The sequence below is a fragment of the Morchella sextelata genome, assembly GCF_020137385.1.
Source record: "Morchella sextelata strain SCLS chromosome Unknown scls_19, whole genome shotgun sequence".
Lineage (NCBI taxonomy): Eukaryota > Fungi > Ascomycota > Pezizomycetes > Pezizales > Morchellaceae > Morchella > Morchella sextelata.
The window spans coordinates 174,645-199,725 of NW_025408634.1; the positions used below are offsets into that span (position 1 = coordinate 174,645).

The 25,081-nt window shown below is 44.1% G+C and overlaps 6 protein-coding genes across 6 annotated transcripts; 2 read left to right on the plus strand and 4 right to left on the minus strand.

Annotated features, from left to right (window-relative positions):
• Nucleotides 1-397: 397 nt before the first annotated feature.
• Nucleotides 398-3,880, minus strand: H6S33_004958 (uncharacterized protein; the record flags this gene model as incomplete). The annotated part of the gene is made up of 1 exon (XM_044836663.1): nt 398-3,880. The coding sequence occupies one exon, from the start codon at nt 3,878-3,880 to the stop codon at nt 398-400; it is 3,483 nt and encodes a 1,160-aa protein (XP_044690171.1).
• A 74-nt stretch (nt 3,881-3,954) lies between these two features.
• On the minus strand, nt 3,955-5,184 carry H6S33_004959 (uncharacterized protein; the record flags this gene model as incomplete). Its single annotated transcript, XM_044836664.1, has 1 exon — nt 3,955-5,184. One exon carries the CDS (start codon nt 5,182-5,184, stop codon nt 3,955-3,957), a length of 1,230 nt encoding a protein of 409 aa, XP_044690172.1.
• Nucleotides 5,185-8,747: 3,563 nt separating this feature from the next.
• On the minus strand, nt 8,748-12,196 carry H6S33_004960 (uncharacterized protein; the record flags this gene model as incomplete). Its single annotated transcript, XM_044836665.1, has 9 exons — nt 8,748-8,950; nt 9,364-9,636; nt 10,107-10,351; nt 10,415-10,805; nt 11,024-11,345; nt 11,417-11,661; nt 11,755-11,810; nt 11,837-12,098; nt 12,161-12,196. Coding segments are annotated over 9 exons (2,033 nt in total), but the record flags the coding sequence as incomplete, so codon positions are not given.
• A 1,706-nt stretch (nt 12,197-13,902) lies between these two features.
• Nucleotides 13,903-14,810, plus strand: H6S33_004961 (uncharacterized protein; the record flags this gene model as incomplete). The annotated part of the gene is made up of 3 exons (XM_044836666.1): nt 13,903-13,988; nt 14,048-14,260; nt 14,321-14,810. 3 exons carry the CDS (start codon nt 13,903-13,905, stop codon nt 14,808-14,810), a joined length of 789 nt encoding a protein of 262 aa, XP_044690174.1.
• A 6,323-nt stretch (nt 14,811-21,133) lies between these two features.
• On the plus strand, nt 21,134-21,579 carry H6S33_004962 (uncharacterized protein; the record flags this gene model as incomplete). The annotated part of the gene is made up of 3 exons (XM_044836667.1): nt 21,134-21,200; nt 21,296-21,307; nt 21,449-21,579. The coding sequence occupies 3 exons, from the start codon at nt 21,134-21,136 to the stop codon at nt 21,577-21,579; spliced, it is 210 nt and encodes a 69-aa protein (XP_044690175.1).
• A 2,863-nt stretch (nt 21,580-24,442) lies between these two features.
• Nucleotides 24,443-25,081, minus strand: H6S33_004963 (uncharacterized protein; the record flags this gene model as incomplete). Its single annotated transcript, XM_044836668.1, has 1 exon — nt 24,443-25,081. The coding sequence occupies one exon, from the start codon at nt 25,079-25,081 to the stop codon at nt 24,443-24,445; it is 639 nt and encodes a 212-aa protein (XP_044690176.1).

Sequence of the window (25,081 nt, forward strand, 5' to 3'; positions counted from 1 at the left end):
ACTATAGTGCCAAGGAATACAACCGAGGCGAAGACGTGGTATCAATAGATTCGAGACTATAGACTATGAGGCGGTTCAATCCTGATCTGAGATCCAAGACGAGCCCTATGACGTAGCGTAGAACAAAAGTAATATTCGTAGAATAAATACAGAGGTTGCGTAAAGAGAAAAGAGAAAGAAAGGAAACAGAAAAAAGCACGAGACAACACCCCTTTATATATCCAATATCCTAGTCCGATAATGACTCATCTTCCCGCGTAACAGAAACCAAAAGAACATAATAGAAATCCCCATTACAAATCCCAATCCCACTGCGCAATACCTCCTCTTCATATTCCAGTTCATCACCTAGCTGAAATACAAAGCTGCCGTTACAGATCACGCCCCCCTCTAAAGCCTACCTCCTGGTAGGCTTAGGTTTCTCTGGATAACGCTCGTGGAATCGTTTGACAATATTAGGTGAATGCTCAAGGTCCGATAGTGGTTGCCAGGAGGCTTCATCATATCCTGTATATCGTACCAAGTACTCAAACCTTCCTCTTCGTTTCCTCGAATCCAAAATAGCTTCAACTTCCCATTCTTCCTCCCCTTCGATCTCAACCGGAGGTGGTGGCAATTGTCGTTGTCCTGGTAAAGGATCATTTGCTTCGGGCGACAATAACGAAACATGAAATACTGGATGAATCTTCATTGACCGGGGAAGTTCCAATTTGTAAGCATAGGGATTGATAATTCGCTTAACGCTATAGGGTCCAATACGTTTCCAATCGAATTTTTTGGAAGGTCGCTTCGTTAGAATATGGCGTGTCGATAGGAAAACTTTATCTCCCAGGTTATAGCGAGGTGCTGGAGTTCGATTCACATTGGCGGATTCTGCTTGTATTCTTTGTGCTCGGAACATCTCGTTTTTTAGAAATCCCACTATCTCCTTCATTTCCCGTGCAATACTATTGGCTTGGTCCTCCACAGTGGTCCTACCATGTTCTAAAAGGCCAAAGGTCATTCTTGGGTTTCTTCCCGTATTGGCATAAAACGGGGAGACCTTTGTTGTTTCGGAGGCATGATTGTTTGTCGCAAATTCAGCCATTGGTAACATTCGAGCCCAATCATCCTGTTGATAGGAAACATAGCTTCGGAGGTACTGTTCCATTACGGCATTGATTCTTTCCATTTGTCCGTCTGTTTGGGGATGAAATGCGGTAGAGAATTTTGGTGATATTTCTAGACGATTACAGATCGTCCTCCAAAATTCTGCAACGAACTGCGTTCCTCGATCTGATACAATAGTATCTGGTAGTCCATGTAGTTTCCAAACATTATTGATATATAACCTCGCTACTTCCCTTGAGTCCACTTCTTTGGTTGTTGGTATCAAATGTCGCATTTTGGTTAACCTATCAACCACGACCAAGATTGCATCATATCCCTCACTCTCAGGAAGATCGGTAACAAAATCCATTGACACATCCGTCCACGGTCCATCAGGTATTGGCATCGGACGAAGTACTCCATAAGGTGCATTTCGAGGCGCCTTGCTGCGGGTACACACATTGCAATTCCTAACATATTGATCGACGTATCTTCGCATCTGTGGCCAATAATATTCTCGGTTTAGAAGTTCTAAGGTCTTTGCTCTACCCGGATGACCTGCCGATAGTTTATCATGGTGTTCTTTTAGGAGCCTTAGCCGAAGATCATTGTCCTCTGGTACATATAGTGCACCTCGATAAAGTAGCCGACCGTTGTTATCTTCCGTACATTCGGCAAGCGAAATTTTATTCGAGTGGCGAATGCCGTTCCGAAGCATGGTAAGGATTTCGTTTGGAAAACTATCAACTTGGTAAGCTTTTGAAAATAACTCCTCTACAGTGGACGCTCCTTCAGCGGATTCATTTGATAAAGAACCCGCGAACAAACTTAGCTTTGTATCCAAATTTTTTCGCTTCAAAATCACTTGACTCTGATGCGTCAACCGTTCATCCCCCTCTTTAGGTAGGTCACCTGACCTCCTAGTCAATGCATCTGGTTTCATTCCTTGTTTTCCTGGTCGAAATTGTATAACGAAATCGAAGCGTGAAAGAAATTCGGACCAACGGGCTTGTCGACGATTTAACAATTTTGTTGTCATAAAATATTCAAGATTCCGATGGTCGCTAAGAACTTCAATTGGAAATTGAGCTCCCTCTAGGTGATGTCGCCATTCTTCAAAGCATCGTATGATTGCTAGAAGTTCTTTATCATAGATTTCATAGTTGCATTCTGCAGGAGAATGTTTCTTGGAGAAGAAAGCGACTGGATGTAGGATTCCTTCGTTATCACGTTGAGATAGGATTCCTGCTGAAATGTAGTCAGATGCATCGGTTTCTATCACAATTCTCCGATCCAGATTAAAATGAACTAGTATCGGTGCCGTTGTAAACATCTTTTTCAAAGTTTGAAATGCTTCCTCCCTTTCATCCGTCCATTCGAATTTAACGTTTTTCTTTGTCAAGGCTGTAAGTGGAGCAATAATTTTCGAATATCCTAGAATGAACCGTCGATAGAAATTTGCAAATCCTAGAAATACTTGAATATCATGAAGGTTCGTTGGCGTAGACCATTCCAAAACGTCGATAACTTTCTTTGGGTCCATTCTATTTCCATTCGGGGTAAGGATTAAACCAAGATATTTCGTCTCCTGAACCATAAATTCGCATTTTTCAGGTTTAAGGTGAACATGATTCTCATCAAGTACCTTTAAAACCTTTCGGATGTGTTCTTTATGTTCTGATAGAGTCTCGGAGTAGATAAGGATATCGTCTAAGTATGCCGTTACGAATTGGTCGAGATAAGGACGTAAGATATCATTGATCCAATGTTGAAATGTAGCAGGGGCATTAGCTAATCCAAACGGCATTACTGTATATTCGAAATGTCCATATCGAGTCCGGAATGCCGTCTTCCATTCATCCCCCTCCGCTATTCTGATCTGATTATATCCCCAACGTAAATCCAACTTGGTATAGTATTGTGCTTTTGACAACTTAGCTAGTGTTTCCTTTAACAATGGTAACGGATATCGATTTTTAATCGTAATTGCATTTAGACCTCGATAATCAACACAGAGTCGAAGGATTTCATCGTTTTTCTTCACAAACAATATAGGTGCTCCCGCTGGTGATTCACTAGCCCGAATAAATCCTTTAGGTAAATTTTCATCAAGATATTCTCGTAGTGCCTTCAACTCGATTTGAGATAGTCCATATATAGGTCCATATGGTGGTCGTTTACCTTCTTCCAATACTATTTCAATATCATGGGACGGTCGGTGTGGTGGGAGAACTAAAGCATCGTATTCTTCAAACATATGGAGATGATGGTGAAATTCCTTCGGTACTAGTTGTTTAATGTCGACAGTAGATTTTTCAGTTGCTGAAACGATAATTGTATGGTGTTCTGGTAAGGGAATCGAAATACCATGAACAATAACTGTAGTTCCACTAATTGAACAGTGTTGACAACAGCTCCGAGAATCAAAAATAAGTAAATTTTCCTTTGGTCGAATCGTAACATCATGACGTCGCATCCAAGGTATCCCCATCACAATCGGGTAGTGTCCTAACTTTGTCACAAAACATGGCGCCGTCTCCCGATGACCATGAATGTCTAGCGAAACATCGACAATATGGGTAATTTTTCCTGACTTGATAGGCCTTCCGTCTATAACGTCTACATGGCGAGGTATTTTCAGAGGGGTCATTGTAAGATTGTTGTGGCGTGCAAAAGATTCATCAATAAAAGCATATCCTGATGCTCCGGTATCAATAAGGGCGTAGGTAGGTATGAAAGAATTTTTATTCTGTGAAATCGAACAAGTTATTACAAGTTGATTTCCATCCATCTCCTCCTCTGATACCGAAAAACCAGAAATACACATCCTAGAAAAATCCTTAAATGGTCCCTGGGCTAAGCCACTTAGTGCAGGGACAAATCTTTTGCCGACTCGTTATCGCTCCCGGCATTTTCTTCCACCGTCAATGCCGCTCCCCTCATCACAGGCCTCCTTGTTTGATTTCCAGTTGCCCTCGCTTGGGGGCAATCCCTAACCATATGTCCAACTCCTCCACAATAGAAACATCGGCCCTCAACTAAGCGGGCATTTCTTTCAGCAGGGGTAGGGCGACGACGTCCTCCAGATAGATCCATTGGTACATCACCTCCTGGACGGGATGAGGGATGACTTTCAGTAGCAGGTGCATTGGCGATTGGGGCGGCAACGCGAGGAGCAGGAATAGGATTCGCTGGTGGGGGGCGAGGGGTTGGAGTAGTAGTAACATTCCAAGGTTTTTTATATCCTCGTTTCGCTTCTGCCGCTCGACGACGATTATCCAACCGTTGCAAAAGTGTCGCACAGGCATTTACCGTCGCAGGAGTATCATGGTGTATCATTGATTCATCAAGTTCCGTATTAATACCTTCCATCAAAGCCTCAATCCGAGAGACTTCATCCATACCCGACTCAGCAGCATACCGTTGAAACTCAGCGAAATAGTCAGCGAAGGTTCGAGTTCGTTGACGGATATTCCGGAGGTTCCTCCTAGCTGTACGCATTCGATCGGGGTCCCCAAAGGCTGTATCCAAAATTTCATAAAACCGTAGCATAGAAGGTAAGGCAATACCTTCTTCTCCGATATACTGTAAGAACTGATTGGCAGCAACGCCTTCCAACCTGCTGAACGCATAGGATAATTTAGACTGTAGTGTGGGATAGCGATCGGTGTTTCCCAGTAGCTTGATTTTCATTTGTTGCTTGAATAAGTGTAATCTTTCTCGATCGCGATCCCCCCTGAACACCTCAGGGTCTGGAAGTTTCTCTGACCGATAGGTAGTATCTGTGGCGGGTGGTACTGGGGGTGCAGGTGGAGCATTTCCTTCGACAGGTGCTTGCACAGGGGCGACAGCCCCAACAGGAGCCTGTTGAGCTCGGGCAGCAGCAAGATCTCGCTCAAACATTCTTCTTGCCCCCTCAGCCTCCGCTTCTACCTCCTGTAAATCCGTTGCATATTGAGCAAGACCATGTTGACACTGTTGGAGAAGCGCATAGGATTCAGTTCCAACAACATCATCGACCTGTGGGTGTGCTTGAAAAAAGGTTCGGAGAGTATTGCTGAGTTGTTGGTAATCAATAGGGGCATGTTCCGACATTGTAAACTATGGTGTTGTATTGGTTGGCGATAGAGGACGCAACCTACGTATAACGTGGGTCTATGGACGAAGGACTATAGTGCCAAGGAATACAACCGAGGCGAAGACGTGGTATCAATAGATTCGAGACTATAGACTATGAGGCGGTTCAATCCTGATCTGAGATCCAAGACGAGCCCTATGACGTAGCGTAGAACAAAAGTAATATTCGTAGAATAAATACAGAGGTTGCGTAAAGAGAAAAGAGAAAGAAAGGAAACAGAAAAAAGCACGAGACAACACCCCTTTATATATCCAATATCCTAGTCCGATAATGACTCATCTTCCCGCGTAACAGAAACCAAAAGAACATAATAGAAATCCCCATTACAAATCCCAATCCCACTGCGCAATACCTCCTCTTCATATTCCAGTTCATCACCTAGCTGAAATACAAAGCTGCCGTTACACTTCATCCGTCCAAGTAAGCAAAATCGAAACAATCAAAGTAATAGCGATCAACCGACCAATAAAAGAAATAAAGCGATTAGTACAAAGGAAAGCAGGAACAACTCCATTCAATCTGCTCCCTCAGTTCTCTCTCAGTTCTTCGCCCCTTCTGAAATTTCGCCCTTATCCTTCTCCTTTGTTCCCGCCTATATCTGACCATTCTGTTTCCTACCTCCATTCTTCGCCGTCCTTACCCTCAAACTCAAACCTTTTAACCTCAAACGATACAGTTCTTTCTCCTCTATTTCTGACTCCTTGTTCTTCTATCCCATCTAATGCCTCGCACATGCCCACAAATCTCATCATCCTACTTTCTCTTATATCATTGTCAAACCCTATCCACCTCTCTTTACGCGGCACAAATACCTTTCAGTCATCAAGATACACCCTTTCATGCAGCCCTGACTTCACCACTCTCGCCTCCTCACCACTCTTCAAATCAAATACCCTGCCCCTTGTGCCATGCCACGCTATCTTGCCCAATCTATAGGGTCCTTCCCACTTCATCTCAAATTTCCTACCGTGCTTCCTACCGTGCTACCTATCGACTTCAAACCTCCTCAGGATCACTAAGCCTGCATCTTGCGGTACTTCTCAGAACCATCCAGATCTTGCTATTAACCCTTTCTTTATCAGTCTTTCTCGCACTTCCTCCCTTATTTCTTCTAGCTTTGACAATCTTTGATTATAGCACTATTGCTCAACGAGCTCATCATCAAGTTGTTCGGTTGAGCCCCCGGTTCTTGCCGATGCTATTACTGCCGACACTATTTGGTCTCTGGGCGTTGCAGCTACCCATATCTTCCTGATATCTTAACCATAGAGCAATTGGCTTGAAATCTACCCATGGGTATAGATCACCTTTGTTTTTATCAGATGCATGACATGGGGTAGCACATTATCCCATACCTTCCTCAACTCGTCGGATGCTGTCATTAAAGTACGCAATCCTACTACCACTAGCTGTACATATCTTTCTGCAAGGCCCACTAACTGTGGATGCGATTTTGGTGCAGGGTATTGTTTTACCCCTACCGGCGTCAGTAGATTGCGCGCTTCTTTGTTTACCAAGTTCGATCCGTTGTCATGATATATTCCTCTGGGCCATCCTATGAAGCCACTCAGCTCAGTCAGGAAGTTGACTACCTCCAAGCTCTCGGAATTTGGTACCGCTTTAGTGAACAGGTAACTTGTAAAGTAATTGACCACTATCTGGAGGTATCTGCTTCGCTTCTTGGAGATTGGAGCAATTGTGCCGATGAAGTCTATTCCCCACAAACCCATATGTTGTAACTGAAAGATAGGTAATAGGTCTTGCGATGGCTTTAGTGGCCCTACTCTCTGGCAGGCATCGCATGATCTGCAGAAGTATGACATATCTCAATGCATAGTAGGCCAATAGTATCGCCCTATTAGGTTCTTTAGCGTTATTGCTTCTGCAAAGTATCTGTGAATATCGTGCGCCCATTTTAGTAACTCCCAGATATCCCTCCTGCGTATGCATATTGCCGCTTTGCCCTTCTTTTCTGGGTACAGAAGTCCTCGTGCTATCTGAGTCGAACCGGGTTTGTCATTTCCTACGATGATAAACCTGGCTGATTGCTGTTTGAGTCTCCTCTTCTACTTCGCAAACTCCAATTCAGATATCTCCCCCTTTCCTGCTCTCCTTAAAACTTCTGCCTTTGATAGCTCTCCTGAAAGTTTATATCTCACTAGTAGTCCATACCATCCGTCTTTCTTCCACTTATTCCATACATCTTCCCCACCTTTACCTACCTCTACCACAGCTACCATCCCTTCTTTTGGAGTTGGTTCTTCCACCTGATCCTCAATCTTGAGATTCTGTCGGCCAATATATTTTGCGTGCCAGGTATATGATTAAATTTGAGGTTGTATTCCGATAGCTGCATTTGCCAACTCATAATCCTTTCTTTTGCCTCATCGCCTTTCAGCACAGATATTAGCACTTGGTGATATGTATACATCTTAACCAGGTGAGTTGATCCCAGTACTAGCCACCTAACCTCGCTGAGCGCTCAAACCACTGCTAAAGCTTCTCTCCCAGTAGTATGATATCGAGTTTCAGCGGGGGTACATGACTTTGACATAAACATGATGATATGCTCTGCTTCCCTATGCTTGGGTCATGCCACTGTTCCCGCTGGTAACACTACAAGTTCGAATAGAACTGCTCCATGTGCTTGGTTTGAAGCGTCCGTCGATATTTGGTATTGAACCCTAGGATGTCCGCCCCAGACCACCTTGTACTCGATGCTGCACTTGATATGCCTGAAGGACTGCTCATTTATTTGGTTCCAGTTCGGTTCCAGCTCTCTCCTTGCATCTCTGCTCTTTACTCTACCGTGATATATAATCGCCGATGTGATTATCCGACCATGTTCCGCGTGAGCTCAAATCCATTGGCTCAGATATGTGCTAATATGCAGTAACCTTTCTACTTCCGCTACGTCAATTGATGTGGGGTAGTCTCGGATTGCTGCCACTTTATTTATGGAAGGATGCAACCCTCCTTCTCCGCTTCCTGCAAAGCCTAGGAGCTTTAGTGCTGTCATCTAGAAGCAGTTTTTGCTCGAGTTAAGCTTAAGTCACAATCAGAGATTCTTAGTAAAATAGTTGTGATATAAAAATTCCAATTGCACGCTGAAAGTTGTGTTCGCTCCGTAATCATCGTACATAAAATAATCGAAGGCTTATATTCCATCCGATCCTGCGATTCTGGGCTCAGTCTTGGGCTTAGACATTGGCCTCATCAAGATGTCCTTCATCCTGGCATAAATATGCATTGCCCTCGAGGGTCCTATTCCCATACGCAAGTATCAGAATTGCGTAAATGGGGTTAGTGTTCGACAGATTGGTATTTTAACATCTTTTTAACATATATATTAATAAAAAATAAGAATGTAAAGATAACAGTTATCGATATTTTATGTTGTAGTCGTAATCTTGTCATTCTACTTTATTAACTAACTTGAACCGAAGATTTTGATTCAGAACCGCGGAGTTTTGTAACCAGTTAATTGCTGTTAAGATACCCACTGTTGAACACTACAAACCGGTCTCTACAGGTGTAGAGAAGCCTCATTGCATGTTTCCATTCCTCCTCTGTTGCCGCAGCAGGCCTGATTGTGGTTTTGCACGATTCATGCCACTCCTGAATCATGGTATCGTTTGCGGACTTATCCATTTCTCTATGGTAGTCAGCAGGCCTTTCGTCTGTCGGATACCCAGTCGTATTGATACCATAGACTTGGTCATCCTAGTTAATGAATTCATAGGCCCTTCCGTTATGGTCTATCACTTTTCTCATATCTCTCTTCCCTTCATCTTTCTCTTTCTCTAACACCGATATTTCCCTCTGAGCTCCCCCTTTTAGGAACCACTGCATTTCATCTGCCCATACAGGGTGAACTTCCAGTTGAATGAGAGGTTCACCTTCACCCTTTTCCATTCACTTCAATTCGCACCTCTCTTTGTATCCGCCGATGCTCCCACTCTCTCCCCAAAACTCCTTCTCCTCCTTCCCTTCTCTTATTTTTTCATTTCCCTTGGGCTAATGCTCAATTTCACTGCTAACCTCCCAGGGCTTTAGCAGAAGCTGGCTTTTAAATTCATGCTTGTAATAATTCTCTGTTGTTTGTTAAGTAGGGGTGCGGGTGCAATTGATTCTACCTCAGAGCCTTCAATATCTTGTTCTTCGGTCTGCTTCACGATTTGATAAATTATCGCTGACATCAGGTCCTGACCGCTTTCATGTTCTTCGATTATTTCTTCGTCGAGGTCTATTTCATTGAGGTTGACGATCGCCAATTCTCGCCTTAATGAAACTTGCTGTGACTTGACATTTTTCCCTTTCATAGCAGGAACTGAGTAGTCATTCCCTTCGCGATCTTTAATGATGTACGTGTCCGTTTCGTAGTCTCCTTGTACCTGGCATTTCTTCAACTACATTCTGCTTAGTAGGATTAAGTAGGTAGGCTTATCTGGAACTGGCATTAGACAGCACTAGTGTTCAATAGTGGGTATTTTAACAGCAATTAACTGGTTACAAAACTCCGCAGTTATGAATCAATTTCTCTGGTTCAAGTTGGTTAATAACAAGTTAGAATGACAACATTACGACTACAAAATAAAATATCGATAACTGTAATCTTTAAATTCTTATATTTTATTAATGTACATGTTAAAAGGATGTTAAAATACCCATCTGTCGAACACTAGATGGCAAACAACTGTCGCTATGACTCCTGCTATTTCGTGATACATTTCGATCATTGACTTGATTACCGCGATACCTCCATCTGCTGTTTTGATGTTGAATTTTGGGCTGTTTTTTCGAACAAGATTCATTTCTTTTGCTACCTCCTCGGGGATTAGATTTATTACCGACCCGCATTAACTAGAATCTTTCATACTTCATAGTACCCTCCATTGTTAGGTAATCTGACTTTCCCGTATGTACAAATGTTAAGCACAGGCCTATCATCGGCACTAGCTCTCTTGCAACCTATCAAATCAACTCCTGTGATTTCTTCGGCATCCTTCATCTCGATATCTTTGCTTTTGTCGGCCTTAAGTTTTGCTGGTTTTGATGCTCGTTCTTGTACCAGTCCTTTTGCAACGTCCCTTCTAGCTGCGGGAGCAAGCTCAAAGAGTTGCCCTCAAGTCATTCTTGATACTGGTGTATCTCTTAGTTTGGCGACAACATCATCTAAAAGCTGACCTTTCATCATTTTGATAGGTTTCTTGATGTCCAACGCTACTTTGACCGTTGTGCGGGTTTGTGTCTTTGCTTTTTTCTCGGGTGGGTTGTAGTTGCTTTCTTCTTTCAACTCGTTTGCTTTTGTTGATACTTGTTTAGCTTGATTCTCAGAAGTATCAACGCCCCGTCCACTCCCCTCTGCTTCCTCTGTTTCCTCTCTTACCGTTACCTTCTTTCTTGATGCCACTATATTCCACTTGCTACCAAATGCTTCTTTGCCTACCCTTTTCTCGATATTATGTGCATCGATCCACTCGATCAGGCTCGCTTCAGAAGTATGCATCTTGTCCATGCTTTGTCTCCAGTACTCGACTCCATGAGCAATAGGCAAGCTTGGAACTTTCTGAAGGTTCTGGTTATGATGATGTTGTGCCCTTGCATCACCAGATTGTCGGTTACTCTCGTTTACTCAAGGCCGGCGTCAACAGTAGGAGGTTGGTATTTCGCGAGAATCCTATGGGCTACTTATTCCTAGTGTTTCTGGCAGATTCTGTATTGCTCTTCTCTACTTAACGGAGCATTCATGCAATCTCCGCTGTAGTGGTCATTCTAACCACATTTGTAGCATACTCCGGGAGGTCTTTGCTCGCCTTGGAATCCACTCGGTCTCCTCGACTCGTTCGACCATTGTCTCTCATTCGGATACTGATGCCTCTCGCCAGGGTACTGATACTGGTTCTGATAGTTTCGTTGCTCAGGATACTGCGTCGGATCTGAACCATATGGAGCTTGAGCAAAATGTTCAGGAGAACTATACCCCAGTCCAAAGCTCTGCCTGCCCTGGATGTAGCTCAGATGGGTGTGATTGTAGCTGCCCTGATTGTGCTGGGGACCATTAGGTGGGCCTCTCCTACCTCTTTGCCCCGCGAAGACTTCGGTTTCGGGTGCTAGGCTAATTCTCCTATTAAAAGTGCTGTTTTCAGGCTCCTGACTTTTCTTTGCTATGTCCATCATTTTTTTAACATGGCTTGGAGCCCATCTTGATTGAACGACATCTTTTTTATCCTCGTCTTCTTCTTCTGCTGCTTCTTCTTATTCTTCCTTCTCCTCTCTGACTCTCCACTCTCGCTATTACTGCTGCTGCTGCTTTTACTGCTGCTACTCTCGCTGCTACTGCTATCCTCTGTCTCAATGTCTGACTCACCATTAGACGTGTTCCCCACTTCCTCATTCTTCCTCCTGTTCCTATTCTTCTTCTTCTTCTTTTTCTGCGAGGTGGTTCTTAGCATCCACCTCGTCACGCTTAGCACTTGAGAGAGGGTGTATGTCTCCTCCAGCTAACCCAATGCTATGACCAATACCCTCGTGTTCTCATCTTTGATTCCTAGGATGAAGCTCTTTGGTGCAGTCTCGTTCACTTTTCAGTTAGGTTATCACTGATACGAGTTGCTTTTCTGAAGTATTGCTTGAGGGTCAACTTTCCTTCTTTCATTTTGAGCAGCTGGTTCTCTGAGCTACGCCTACTCTCATCATTTCGGTCTGCGTTGTCATATTTATTCTTTAGGGCCTTGACTACCTCGTCCCATGATGACGTTGTTGTCTTGGATCGCCTCAATATCCAATCTGCTGCTTTGCCTTTGATTCTGCTCCTAAGGATAGCTGGTTTGGCTTGCTCTTGGTTCTCCCTAGTATCATAATATTCAATCTTTGAAGCAAATTTGAGTACAATTGATGTCATCAAGGCTTCAACGTTCTCGCTCCTCTTACCTTAGAATTTTCCAGCGGGGATATCCATGGTTTCATCTTTTTGGTGAATTCTACCTCTATTGGTTTAATGGGTTTCAGAGTTGTTCCTCCGTCGGGACTTGTGTTTGGCCCGTTTGTGAATATGCTTGATGATGATCATGTGTAGGAGGGGGTACCGCTCATCTGATTGTTTGTGCTTCAGTGTCGACATCTTCTATGATCGGTACCGCTTCTTAGCAGCTCGATGACTTTAGCGGTTTTTATCCTCCATATGTTGCTTAGTGGGGATGACACTTTTGCTATCATTTTCTTTTGTTTTATCGATTGGCTTGTCTGTTTAGAGATTATCGAATCACCATCAAGGGTCATCACGTTGTAGGCTGCACGTATTGTTATTCGTTCTCGCTCAAAACTAAGCTGAACGAAAGATAGGCATGATGGTTATATTAGTTTAGGAATTTCTCGTTACATAGGTATGTCCGTCTAGCTACGTTTCATCATCTGGCCTAGTGCCTCCTGCTCCACCACTCCGCCATTTTGCTGATTACGTGTTTTCTTGGCTAATGTTCTGACCTATCCCACAATGTCGATATCGGCAGTAATAAAAATCTCGAATATTCGGTTCTGAGGCCATTGAAAAAACATATTCCTGAATAGAAAAGAATTCAAATAACCGAAGCCTTTGGAATATGATCAAGAGTTGAACATACTCGAACCTGTAAGCAAAGCTTTCCCGATCGCGTACGTTATTTTCTTTTTTATGTAGGTATTTGCACTGGAATGAAGGATCGATTGACTGTCGCAGGTATTCCGGCTGCACTCGTTGCAACTTGTCCCCAACTACATACAAGGATCCAGAGCTAGAAATATTAGATATTGATCACCCGGCAGGTAGTCATGGTATCTACAGCTGAATTTTAGCTTCGAGAGTTCGCCCGCCTACATCTAATTATGCTAACGAGCAATAGCAATCCCACATCCGCGTGGTAACTACATCTTTCAATTGCCATAACTGTAAGGTTGCATGCAATTAATGAATTATACAAAAAAAAAAAAAAAAAAAAAAATTCATCTTTCACCCACGACCAATACAAAACCACGAGCATAGAAGACAGTGACAGAAGACATCAGAGCTAGAATTAATTCCAGAGCGGCGTGAGCAACAGCCGTCATCTTGCTATATTCTCTATATATATGATTGCATGTAGAACGTTCATGGCACAGTCGAATTAATCGCAACACCAGGATCCGGGATTTACTCCTCGCGATCGGTCAATTAAACACTAGTGGTGGCAATGGGAGTTGAAGAGTAACATGTACCTTAGGTCCTGCATCTTTCAACTACCTTTGTGTTGAATAATTTAATCCATGCGCTGAATTTCGTCTTCATGTCGCCCGCCTCATGTTCACTGGTATCGAAGCAAAAAACTGTCCCGCAGACATCTACTATACCAATCTGGGCTTTTTATCCCGCGAAATAGTTTACTAGCTTTGAACTGAGACATACATAATTATGTACTTCAGTGGGATTTCCTTGTATATACCCGGACTGCAAACAATCAATTCAATGAGGTTACAACCAATCAATTAGGTAATCCCTCCAGTTCCAGGTCATGTCGATCTTTGGATTTCAATTGACCTCCTTCTATATAAACTTACACTCCCTGTCTTGAACCCACATCCCAACCAACTAAGCTATTCTATCTTCACCTGCTCTCGCGTAGTTTACTATCGATCGATTCCATTCATCCGTGTCGATAGTGATGGACAGAAATAGCCAGGATACCATATATTCACGCGACTCCTCGAACTCAACCATTGATGGTAATCATGAGCCCAACAATACCACGTAGGTTCCACCATTTGGAGCTAAAATAGTGCTTCTATCTGTATTAATCTAATTTTTAGTGAGCCAAATAGAAGAACAATCCTCCTTCTGACATCTTTATTGGCTCAACGTCCCGGGGAAATAATTCTTATCAGCCCTTTCGGGCAACAAGGCGATCATGCTATCAACACATATAGTATTGTCCCGGGCACTGGCACACAACAAGAATTTCCAAGTAGCGATAATCAGGCTGGGTTGAATATATACGGATCCTTGTTCTCTGGGGGCCTTGAGTATGAACCTATTTCCCGTTTTAAAGGCCAATTTTACTAACGTACGTGTGTATGACCCAGTTCAAGCTTTCAGATACACACCAGCCCCATTGACCTTGAGACAAACTATGCTCTTGGAGGTGAATCCCAGGACCCATCGACTGTATTCAATGATGCAGGCAATAGCACTTCAGTCTACTCCGTAACAGCGTATGATGGGCGGGGCTCGGTGATTCCCCCTCTGACCGATATTTCGGGAAACATTAGACTTGCTCGCTACCCCATTCAAACGCAAGCGGAAAGCACTCCTATCAACTATAGGGATAGCTTGGTAGAGACCGCAGAGTCTCAAGCTGGTTCGGTGTCGGATAGGAGAGACCCAGACAAATTCTGGAACCTGCCAGGGTATCGGAAGGTCAGGAACGATTTTAATCTTCTTGACTGCTTTGAGAATTGTCAGAAGGCACGGTGGGGAGACAACGGGTTTTGGAAGAGGCACAACCTGGTCTATCACCTGAGAAGATACCACGGGCAGGATATACCATGGGGAGCCCCTATTGAATCCGAGTAAATACACAAGCAGGGGTGGGAGGGAGACCCCTCCCTGGGGCATACATAACTAGCTATAGGGTTGCTCTTATTGGTTTCCATTCTCTCTTGTCGCTGCGGGCTTAAATTTGTGAGTGGGGGGCAGAATCGGTGCCGAGTTATATTATCCCAATTAGTTTATCATGAAATTGTTGAAAGTATTGGAATTGAATGTGTTCGGTAGAATGTTTCCTTCGCGAGCGAATCTGTTCAAGAACCGACCGCGGTATTCCGATATATAATTAGTTTCCAATTTGTCGCTTGCATAGGCGTGCGACGAATATCTGTGAGTCGCCTGCATTTATCTTCCAGTTCGTTAAAACCATCAAGTGCCGAGATGTCTAAACGTGTGAATCCCCATGGTGAATTGTTGGCAGGAACAAGTTTCCTGCGGCGGAACCCGCCCCCACAAAGGCTCCCTGAAGGGAAGTGCCCACAGACCCACGGTGACTTACAACTACATTATAATGCAGTTGTAATTTGGATGATCCAAATCAACTCAACAAATGTAAGGAAGGGGGTAAATAAGAAAAGCAATTCCGACCAGTATTCCGCGTGTACTTAATGACTTGATTAACATCCACGAGCATATCCTATTGATTAAACGCATGTCCAGCTACCAAGAAGCTTTCATTTATATTCTTTATTTGTGTTTGAAAAGGAAACGATGAAATACTGTTGTAGAAGGGAACGGCGCTCGTGTTATTGGGATCGAGGCCAGCACCTTATTAGTGTCTCAGAACTCGCACGGGCCTCCCGTACTACGCGGGGCAGGTAACAAGAACCTGAACATAAAAACGCGCTAGCAGGGGTCAAAGTGGTTGCTACCAGAAAAACGATGTTCAGGTTCTTCATGCCTACCGCGAGTACACTTCCAGCCAACCCCAACAAGGTAGTTGAACCATAGTCAGTCATTATAGCCAGGCCGTCAAGGCCACCGTCTCTGATGGGACTAGAGCTTCGGCGTCATTCGCAAATATTCAATCTTGGTCTATGCTGTCCGCACAGCCAAATCCTTATTCCAAATAACCAGACAACCGATAAACTCCAAAACTTCCTAGTTAAAATAATGTTGGGAACCATTTTCCCCATCAGTTGGAGGCTGTAAAGTGCGGTAGCGAACTGGTGAGGTCTTATTTCGTTGGCACACAGGTCCCTTTTGCCAGATCGACGACCATTTGTTGTACTTACCCACCAGCTTAAGAACCAGAAAATTCGAGTGACAGGGTCGGGGATGATTTGCGACGTAATTCCATACAAATAACCCTCGACTTTGGCAGCCGCATTTTCTGGTTCTGACGCTAGCAGGTGGGTACTGAGTTCTTCGTGATGTTGACTGGGTAGATCGGGAGATGCTAGTAAAGCCTAGGTGTCACCCAGTTGTGCGCAGCGGTCGATCTTGCACACATTCCGGTAGAATTATTGCGAAAGTTAGAACTAAAGAGTGGCTTCTTGGACCGTGCTCACTGCAAAAATTCCTTTAAGGGCCAATAGGACTATCTGGTCACGGAAACCCCACTTTCGCAACCAGAATGTGTATATATCAGATCCTTATCACAGAAAGGAGTTAGTTTGAATCAGAACGTTGTTCTGCCAAGCTATTAGCGCCAGGGATCCAATTGAATGAATAGGTGGTATGAGTCTTATACCAAGCAAATCCTAACGAACGCAGAGCTAAGCGCGACATAGAGTACTGTGCATACCAGAATATGGAACAAGTTAATGAATGACTTTTAAGGGTGAGTCCCCATAATTATGCCATGCACTGTTAAAACCTCCGGCCTTGCTAAGTTCCATGTCTTAATAAGTATATGAGATAGAAGTACGATTTCAATCGGCCCGATTCGCAGACAGCGTATTCTATAAATGTTGAATAGTCAGTCCAAGTTTGAGCTAAAACTATCAACGGCCTTCAATACTAAATTATAAAAACAAAAAAAAAACAGTTTAAACCACAACCGCCCTCCGCTGTGACGAATACCAACATACCAAATATTTACTGCATCAAACCACTTGGGCTTATCTTTTTCTCCCCAGCAAGTTTGGTCTTCTGTACCAAATGATCGGTTATACCAAGCTGAAGGCGTTCAATATGCACGTTCATTATATTGGAGGGAGATTACATATCCATGCCCCGCGAAATAGGTGGCTAACCTCATAAAGTTCAAGTTTCCCAAGGATTTTGAAAACGGTGATGTATTACTGTCTTTATAAGCTTTGTGTTTTGTGATCGGTGGCTCCCCGGCGATAGTCGGAAGGCAAGAAAGGGCCTAGTTCCGTCCTCTATTCATGTTGGAGAAGCTAAAACTGTTGAATATATCTCCGCCCCAAAACAACCACTCCACTACCGCCTAGCTTTATCCGCCATTACTGATGATTTCACTTGGTTACTCAGGTATGACGAGCGCATGAATTGGTTTGGGAACGTTGCGAAGATGTTGTCACATGAGCCCGCGAATAGTTTTGCGTGTATGCTAAAGTGTCTCTTTCGTTGTTAGGACTACTCGCTGAAGTAATATTCAAGACTTGACTCACCGTGTACCGAGTTTTTCATTCCACCCTCATCCTACAGCTACCAGTTGGTACTCATCTGCGATACAGGTGAGCCTTAGTATACCAACTATTTGCTAGCACTGGAATGAAAATGTTTATCTGCTGGCGTGTTAAGATTGGAACCTCGAGGAATTAACTCGAATGCAACATGACCGAACATTTGCTATATCAAAACACAGGTGCTGGCTTTTTTCTTTCCCCAGCGAAGAGTCTGGTCTGCTGTACCGGATGATCTGCTATACCGAGCAGAACGTTGCCCAACATGCAGGTTCGTTATATCCTTTCGTCTGGCGATGCTGCCCACCTTACAATATAGAGTCGAAATTTATATGAGAGATCTATCATTCGATAAGAGAGATGGATCTATCAGTAAAGCCACACAAGAATTTACTTTTTTGTGGGACAGCATGCGAGGGAATAGTAGATGGGGACTGTACCTACCGCAGGAAATCTATCCGCTGTCTGACAGAATTCAGCTTTCCCTCCTTCTCCTGCAAAACCGAGTCAGTAAAGGCTTTGATAGTGAAAGTAAGAGACTAGAATCATAGGGTAACATGTTCTCTTCACCGTACTAAACCTCGGATATATACCCGTACCATTTTATAGCCACAGGGGGCAGGTTTTTCTTTTTGTATGGAAACCAGAGAAAATGAGACCGTTAGCCTAGACATCAACATCATTAGTGTGTTGGTTGATAGGTTGGTTCTTTGAAAAAAAAATGGCGAAGTTTACACACAGATACCAATTTCCCACGTAAGACCTGCAGATCCATCTAATCCCTGTCTGCGTGGTCGCACAATTGAATTCCGTTGTCTTAGAGTATGTCGATGCTATTAGTCCATCAATGCCGAGTTCTTGCGCTGAAATTAAGCATTGCCCCATGGGCCCAATCTCCCTGTGACCATTCCCTACAAACAACATCCAATAGCTACAACGAAGTGAATTGTATTTATCTTTTCAAATCCAATCATGGTCCAGGCTGCGTGAATGGGCAACGATAGCCGCTTTTGGAGGGAGAGAGTCACCTTTTTCTTTTTCCCTGCAATCTGCATCCGAAGTTACCCATACAAGGAGTTTTGATCGATTCTACACGTCAGCTGCGATGGCAGGCGCATGCTTGGCTGCATATGGAGTGTGGTACTCGCTGCAGGTAAAAAGTACCCGAAAATAGAGTCTTTTAGCTGCGCGAGTTGGGCAGAAAGTCGAGCAGGTTGGACAGAAAGTCTAGCTGTTTTAGGGAGAGACTTGCAGCCGTTCAACCAATAAGATGTGCAGGACTTTTTGTCGAAGTGCTCGACTTTCTGTCCAACTCTTGCAGCTAAAAGACTCTAATGCACGTCCTAATCTGCAATTTCCCTTGGAGTAGAAGTCACGTTGGCCCGAGCAGCTCGCATATTCTTGGCTCCGTGGATGCCACGTTATACTGTATCAATTAATTTAGGGAGGCGTTCAATGGGGGAACTTCTCCTCCCTTCCGTCATGAGTGCTCATCAGTGCTTTGACGTGTTGTGCTGACTAAACGACCCCTGTTGCTCTCGACCAACCAAATGCCTAAGAGTTTAGAAAACTTCATGACTAATATGACCGATATCAAAAATCCGTCAAGACAATCTCTTCCTTATCATTGTTTCTAGCCTTTCTCTTGACAGATCTTTGATATCTCTTGTGGTGGTGAAGTTATAACCGATTGAAATTTAGTAACCTTTAAGACCGGGAGCACCATACCTACATGTAGGTATGTACAGCCGTGCATGCCCGCAAAGTTTTGGCACCCTGTAAAAAATCCGCGATTGCAACAAACACAACATTTTGGTCCTCTTCCGCAGAATGTAGTTATACAAAGTATTATAATCAAATAGCAGTATGGAAGTATCTAACTATAAATTTCTCTTTGTAGTTGTTCTTATCCGGCTGTTGATATCACCATTTAACCTCGTGAGCTTCGAGACTGGGGGTGCCAAAACTTTGCGGACACGGCTGCACTCTACGCAGAACAGTAGCACTGTTGCAGGGGGCCTTGGCAACACCCTGTCCGAACATAGGTACTATGTGACCATAATATTGCAGGATGCGTATCAGATATCGATACATATAGGTATCTTAGAATAATTCTTTACGAGTACCTATTCCTCGTGCATGCAGGGCGGTCTTAGGTATCGCTATATCCTTTCACGGACGCCGTTGGACAAAAGATCGACTCTCATATATACCGGGAGACTGAGCTAACGTTCAATTAAGCTCAGAGCTTCATAACACATGCCATGCATATATAGTAGTCCGAACATATTTAATTAGCTATAGGCAATAGATACTGCCGAAACTTTGCAATTTGACTAGTTCTGGGAATTACCGTTCTATGGCGCCGTTAATTAACTACTTACATGTAACTACATATACATGTACTCGTAACTTCCTGACGTTTTTGAACGCGACTGATATTGCATACCATACAAAAATACGCCAAGATCCTGATTTTGGGTGTATGCAATAGTGGCCCAGTCCAAAAACGCCAGGAAACTACGAGTAGTAGTGTTGGCATAACGCATATAGGAGGCGTGATATGATCTCGCTTAACTTCCCAGAATGCCACGCAAAAAGGCTTTAAGAACTCTATTGATCTACTCTAGGACTCCCGCATTAATTCGCCTCAACGGACGTTGGAATTCCCCTCATACTCGCTGTAAAAGGCAACTTCGACGCCTTGCGTGACAGTCCGCTGAGACGAATTACTGCGGTAATGATATATTAGCAGGGTGACACCACTTAAAGAGCTCAGTAAGTAATCTTCAATACTAACTAACACAATTCCTTGAATACAGGTTGATTATCATTTCTCGTGTGGCATAAAACCTAACCTTTTTGCGTGGTCCGGGAAAGGAAACTACTACAAAGCTGACGTGAACAAACAGAGCATCCTGCAGGTGCTGATTGAGAAATGCTCGGTGACGGAATATTTACCCCAGAAGTAATTAAAGAAGTTTACCGGGGCTTTCTTGGATAAGATTAATTTCACCCACATTATGTACTCATGGGGCTGGCTGCCATCCGTATGTGCGTTCAGGGGCGGGTGACAAATAAATACATGTATCTTAGTCTTAGATAGAGTGGGTATGAACAAGGTTCTTAAGAAGTTGAGTTGTTAAGAGGTCCCGATATTGCCCCGCCAGGATGCACTGCCGATGATGAGATCAGCTCAGTCTTTGAGTTGTCTAGCGTTGCGGGGGGTTGTTGAATTAACCCCCACGTACCTCTCCTCCAGAGGAAGCTGCTTTGTATATCTACGTAGTTTGTCTGCAGTTGATGTGTGTTTCTCAATTGTGCCTATAGCTTCGGTGTTCGAGAGGGTAGCATTATATTAAATACACGTAGTGATCATTGATTTAGAAATGGTTCCGACCATATTACTAGTAGGACAGCCCTTTCCACTACCACTCTATGCCGGCCAACATATCCCTCAAATTAATTCGAAAGAATTACGTACACGCAGTGCTATCAAAGCTCACGGATCCACTATTCGCTGAATGATCTTTACGGCCTTCCCAAGACCAGTACCTATATATGTACATGTATTTTGCACTCTATCGGTTCGATTATGTATGCGAGCTAGTTGATTGATTGATTGATAATTCATTAATTGTGTGCAGCCCATAAGCTAATATGACAAACGAGTGTAGTACATACATCAGTTGTACGATAAATAGTTACTAGTTCACCAGTCAGCACACACCCGCAGTTGCGCAAAGGCAAAGTATTATGTGGTTTGCAATACCACGGAAACCTGAGAACCGTCCTTTCTCCGTCCCGCGTCTGCAGCTAGCAGGTTAGTAGATCAAAGCTGGTTACGAGACGCCAGCGAGCAAGCTAGTCACGCATTACACATGCCGCGTGCTTACCCGCCTTCCGGGCCTCTATAAGCTATATATACATGTATGCATCTGTCCTCCTCAGCTTCGACCGGCCCCATCTTGAAAGATATTAGGCCGTTATACTCGCGCATGAGTCCAGCGAAATTTTGTGAGGCCGTTGCGACAAAGCCCAATTCTCAGGACTTAATTAACGCATGAGTAGATCACTTGTCAAACCAAAAAAGACAACCATTGCAGAACGTTAATTCCGCGAGCTCGGGCGCCTTTCGACCGGATTTTCTATACCTCATCGAGAACTACAACTCCTCAGATCTGGAAGGGGAACGACCTTGAGAAAGGTACGGCTTGCTCCACTAGACGTCGTGAAGCTAAATAAACTTCTCCGAAAGAAGTACCAGAGTTTGGTGAATATCAAATTGGGAATCGTCTATGTAAGACAAAGGAGCATCATTCTCCAAACAGCGACAGAACAGATCTACCGGGAAACACCAAAGAATAAAGATCGAGGGTGCATAGCGCCCTCAACGACATTTTCGAGATGCAATGGATTTGTCGACTCCCAATGCTAATTACACCTTGGATATACACAGCGCCTTGCAGTAAAGAGCAATAGATACGGCATTAGCCGATCTAAGCGGTCTGCGCATAGAATCACAGATACGAAACAGAGTTTCTATGACCTGGTCAGGAAACTATATATCTTGAGAATTCAATATACAGCCGGCCTTTACATTTCTCCCCTTGGCGGATATGTTCATAGAAAGTATGCGTAGTTTTCTATGGATATATCTAGTTAGTACGTCTACTCACTAACAAACCATGTCACCATCGTATGCATGGTAGGGCGAGTTGTGACTTAAGGCCGCAGAAAGAACGGGTACTTTCGGGGAAAACATACTATATTATCTGTTTATATATCACAAATATTGGAATCGCGGAACCCACCCCGATATGTTTCCGGGATACTCCTATCCCCCCCTGGAAATCACTAGATTAATTAAGGATGGATTCCTCCACCACCGACCACCAGCGTCGCCTCTCACGATATTGCATAACATGCAAAACATCCCGTTGAGAGACAAGGAAATGCCGTACATATATGTAGCAGCTGGGAGCACAGTCGATGTAGTACAAGTACAGCCCGTCTTTAATGCCCAACGAGCCGCTTCATCAAACCAATCAACCAATCAACCTATCTATTTTTCATATCAAGGATTTATAATAGAGCTACCCACAGTTAATGGGTTCATACAACAACCAATCAATCAGCCTGGCTAGTGTGAGCCAGCCGATGGAATAAGAATGATATTCTGTGTAACTCGGCCGACACTTTTCAATAAGCGCCGCATTGCCGGGGATTAGTTACTGATATCGTGAAAAAATTAATTTCCGGACGTACCGTGGCACTCATTGTCGCTCTGCATTTGCTCTTCGAAGTACATGCATGGACATAGGTTGAAGACCGGCTATACTTCCTGGGCCTGGTGTACCCAGGCTAGAGTGTCGGGAAATAATGCACATTAGGTGATATCTCAACGATAAGGGGACACCTCTTCACACAAGTCGATATTGAGGTCAATCTAAGTGTGAAGACTCCTTTCGTAATGAAGAAATCAAAAAAAAGGGTATATCATCGATACCTCTCTGGGTTCTTTACCACATGTTTTGGCTACCTACTGATAACCTCTTACCTGAGGAATGGTTATTTTATATTCGAATATCGCCAAATGCACTATTAGGCATGCTGTACTCGAGATCTGAATTTAAGGAGCGTTTGCGCAGTCCCAAAATGGTGTTGCCAGGCCAAAATATGCATCACTTTCCAACCCCTGGGCACATTGAAAGTGACAACCAGTCTGCAAACTGTTACTTCGCAACGGGGTAATCCGTCGGTCCTGGAGGTCAGGACCGGACCGAGTACGGGCTGTAGTCGGTCTTGAGCAGGCGGCGGGGACTGACTACCGACTATGGGGCTAGGACTACCGACTATAGTCTGGATTATGGAGTTGCAGCTTGGCATAGACTACGGCGCTGCCCTATAGATATCGACAGTCCTGCATAGACATCTACAGTCCTGCATAGACATCCACAGTTTGGTGTAGATATCTGCGGTTCTAGCACCTATCTGCAGTCTGCAAGGCTCAACTGGTTTCCAACCTACAAGCTGCGTATATGAGCCCAATATATTAATTCCCCCACACGTATACTTCTATATTGTCGCTAGAACCGAGTGATCGCTCATGACCGATACATATCTATAGTCCGGCGCCTTATCTATAGTCCTGACAAAATCAGGGACGAGACGGACCACGAAAATATAGTCCGTCCATTCTGGAGGCACTGCCAAGGCATCTGTAGATATCTATAATCCAGACCTGACCGTTGCGAACACTGGCAGCAGCAGCAGCAGCAGCAAACATATACATGGAGCATCGAGTGATGTTGTTAAAGCTTCATTTTAGACCGGCATACCTGATCGAGGCTCAAAGCCAATATTGCAAGCTATATGTCTTCCCCGGAGCAACGTAACATGACGGGTCAAGCTCAAATCAGCTACGCTAGATATCAGACACCTGAATTCCATGGACCTTCTCTTTCCCGGTTGGCGTACATACGTATTGGAGAATTTAGCTCTTAGGATATCACTGATTATACAGTATGTAGTAGCTCTATATATACATAACCTTAACCAGAGAAAAACTGGGCCAATCATCTCGGATATTGGCTTGGGTCAATTCTTAGGACTACGAAATGTCGCATTTGATACTTGTAGGTGGATGATGGATTGATTGGTAGTTCGTTAATTTGTTAATTGTAGGTTTCGCTCATTGGTTTGCTTGATTTGAGACACTACGCTGAGGATGTGATTGTGTGTTATATGTTGATTTTTATTATATTTTAAGTATCGGTATGTTATGACTCTCCATGAAGAGATGCGCTTATATGTATGTGGAAGACTAATTATATAAGGTACAAGTGAGGAAATAATGGGCGACAGCTCTGAAGTCAACAGTTACTAGATGGTATGTCGGAAAAGAAGAACAATACGTGTAGCCTAGCCACGAGACGATCGCAATTAATCGCTAAAAGCCAACGAAGCAACAAACGGAAGAGATAAAGAAAAACATAACTCCTGTTTCCTATAGTTGGCCATGGTTAGACGCCACCAACCACAATACTCGCTCTGTCTCCTTGATTACCTTCCCACCACAATTCCTACACGGTAGCGGGATAAGGTATCATACATCCACGTCTGATAAGCCTCATCACTCTCCCAATTCCCCTCCCTCCTCCTCTCCTCCCCTCCAAGCAGATCCTGAATCATGTTTGCGTGAAAATATCTCTCCAATATTTGCAGCAACTTGTACCACGCCTTCTTCATGCACAGATACATATGGTATAGCACATCGATCTCTAGTAGGCTAATGCTGCGCCGTTCAGTTATCATCCCGTGGAAGCCATAGCACCCGGGCGACTCCGCCTGGATAGACGCCATGTCGCTCTCGACCTGCCGCAGGAAATGCTTGCTGCTCAGCATGAGGTTTCCAAGCATCAGGAGATTCTGGCGGATGCCGAAGGAACTAGGGTTGTAGCCAGGCTCGAAGATCCCGCGGTGATTGCGCGAGATCTCGCGCATAGCGATGGTGGCCTGGCGCCACGTCTTTTCGAGCGTGCGCAGGCGGCAGGAGTGGATCGTGGTGCAAGGTTGGGTTACGAGGAAGTCGGTAGTGGAGGGGGTGACGATGTCGTTGAGAAGGTCTTTGGTGGGGTAGTTGGGGCGGTGAGGGTGCGGGAAGGCGGGGAGGCGGGTGTTGATGATGTTATAATTACTCAT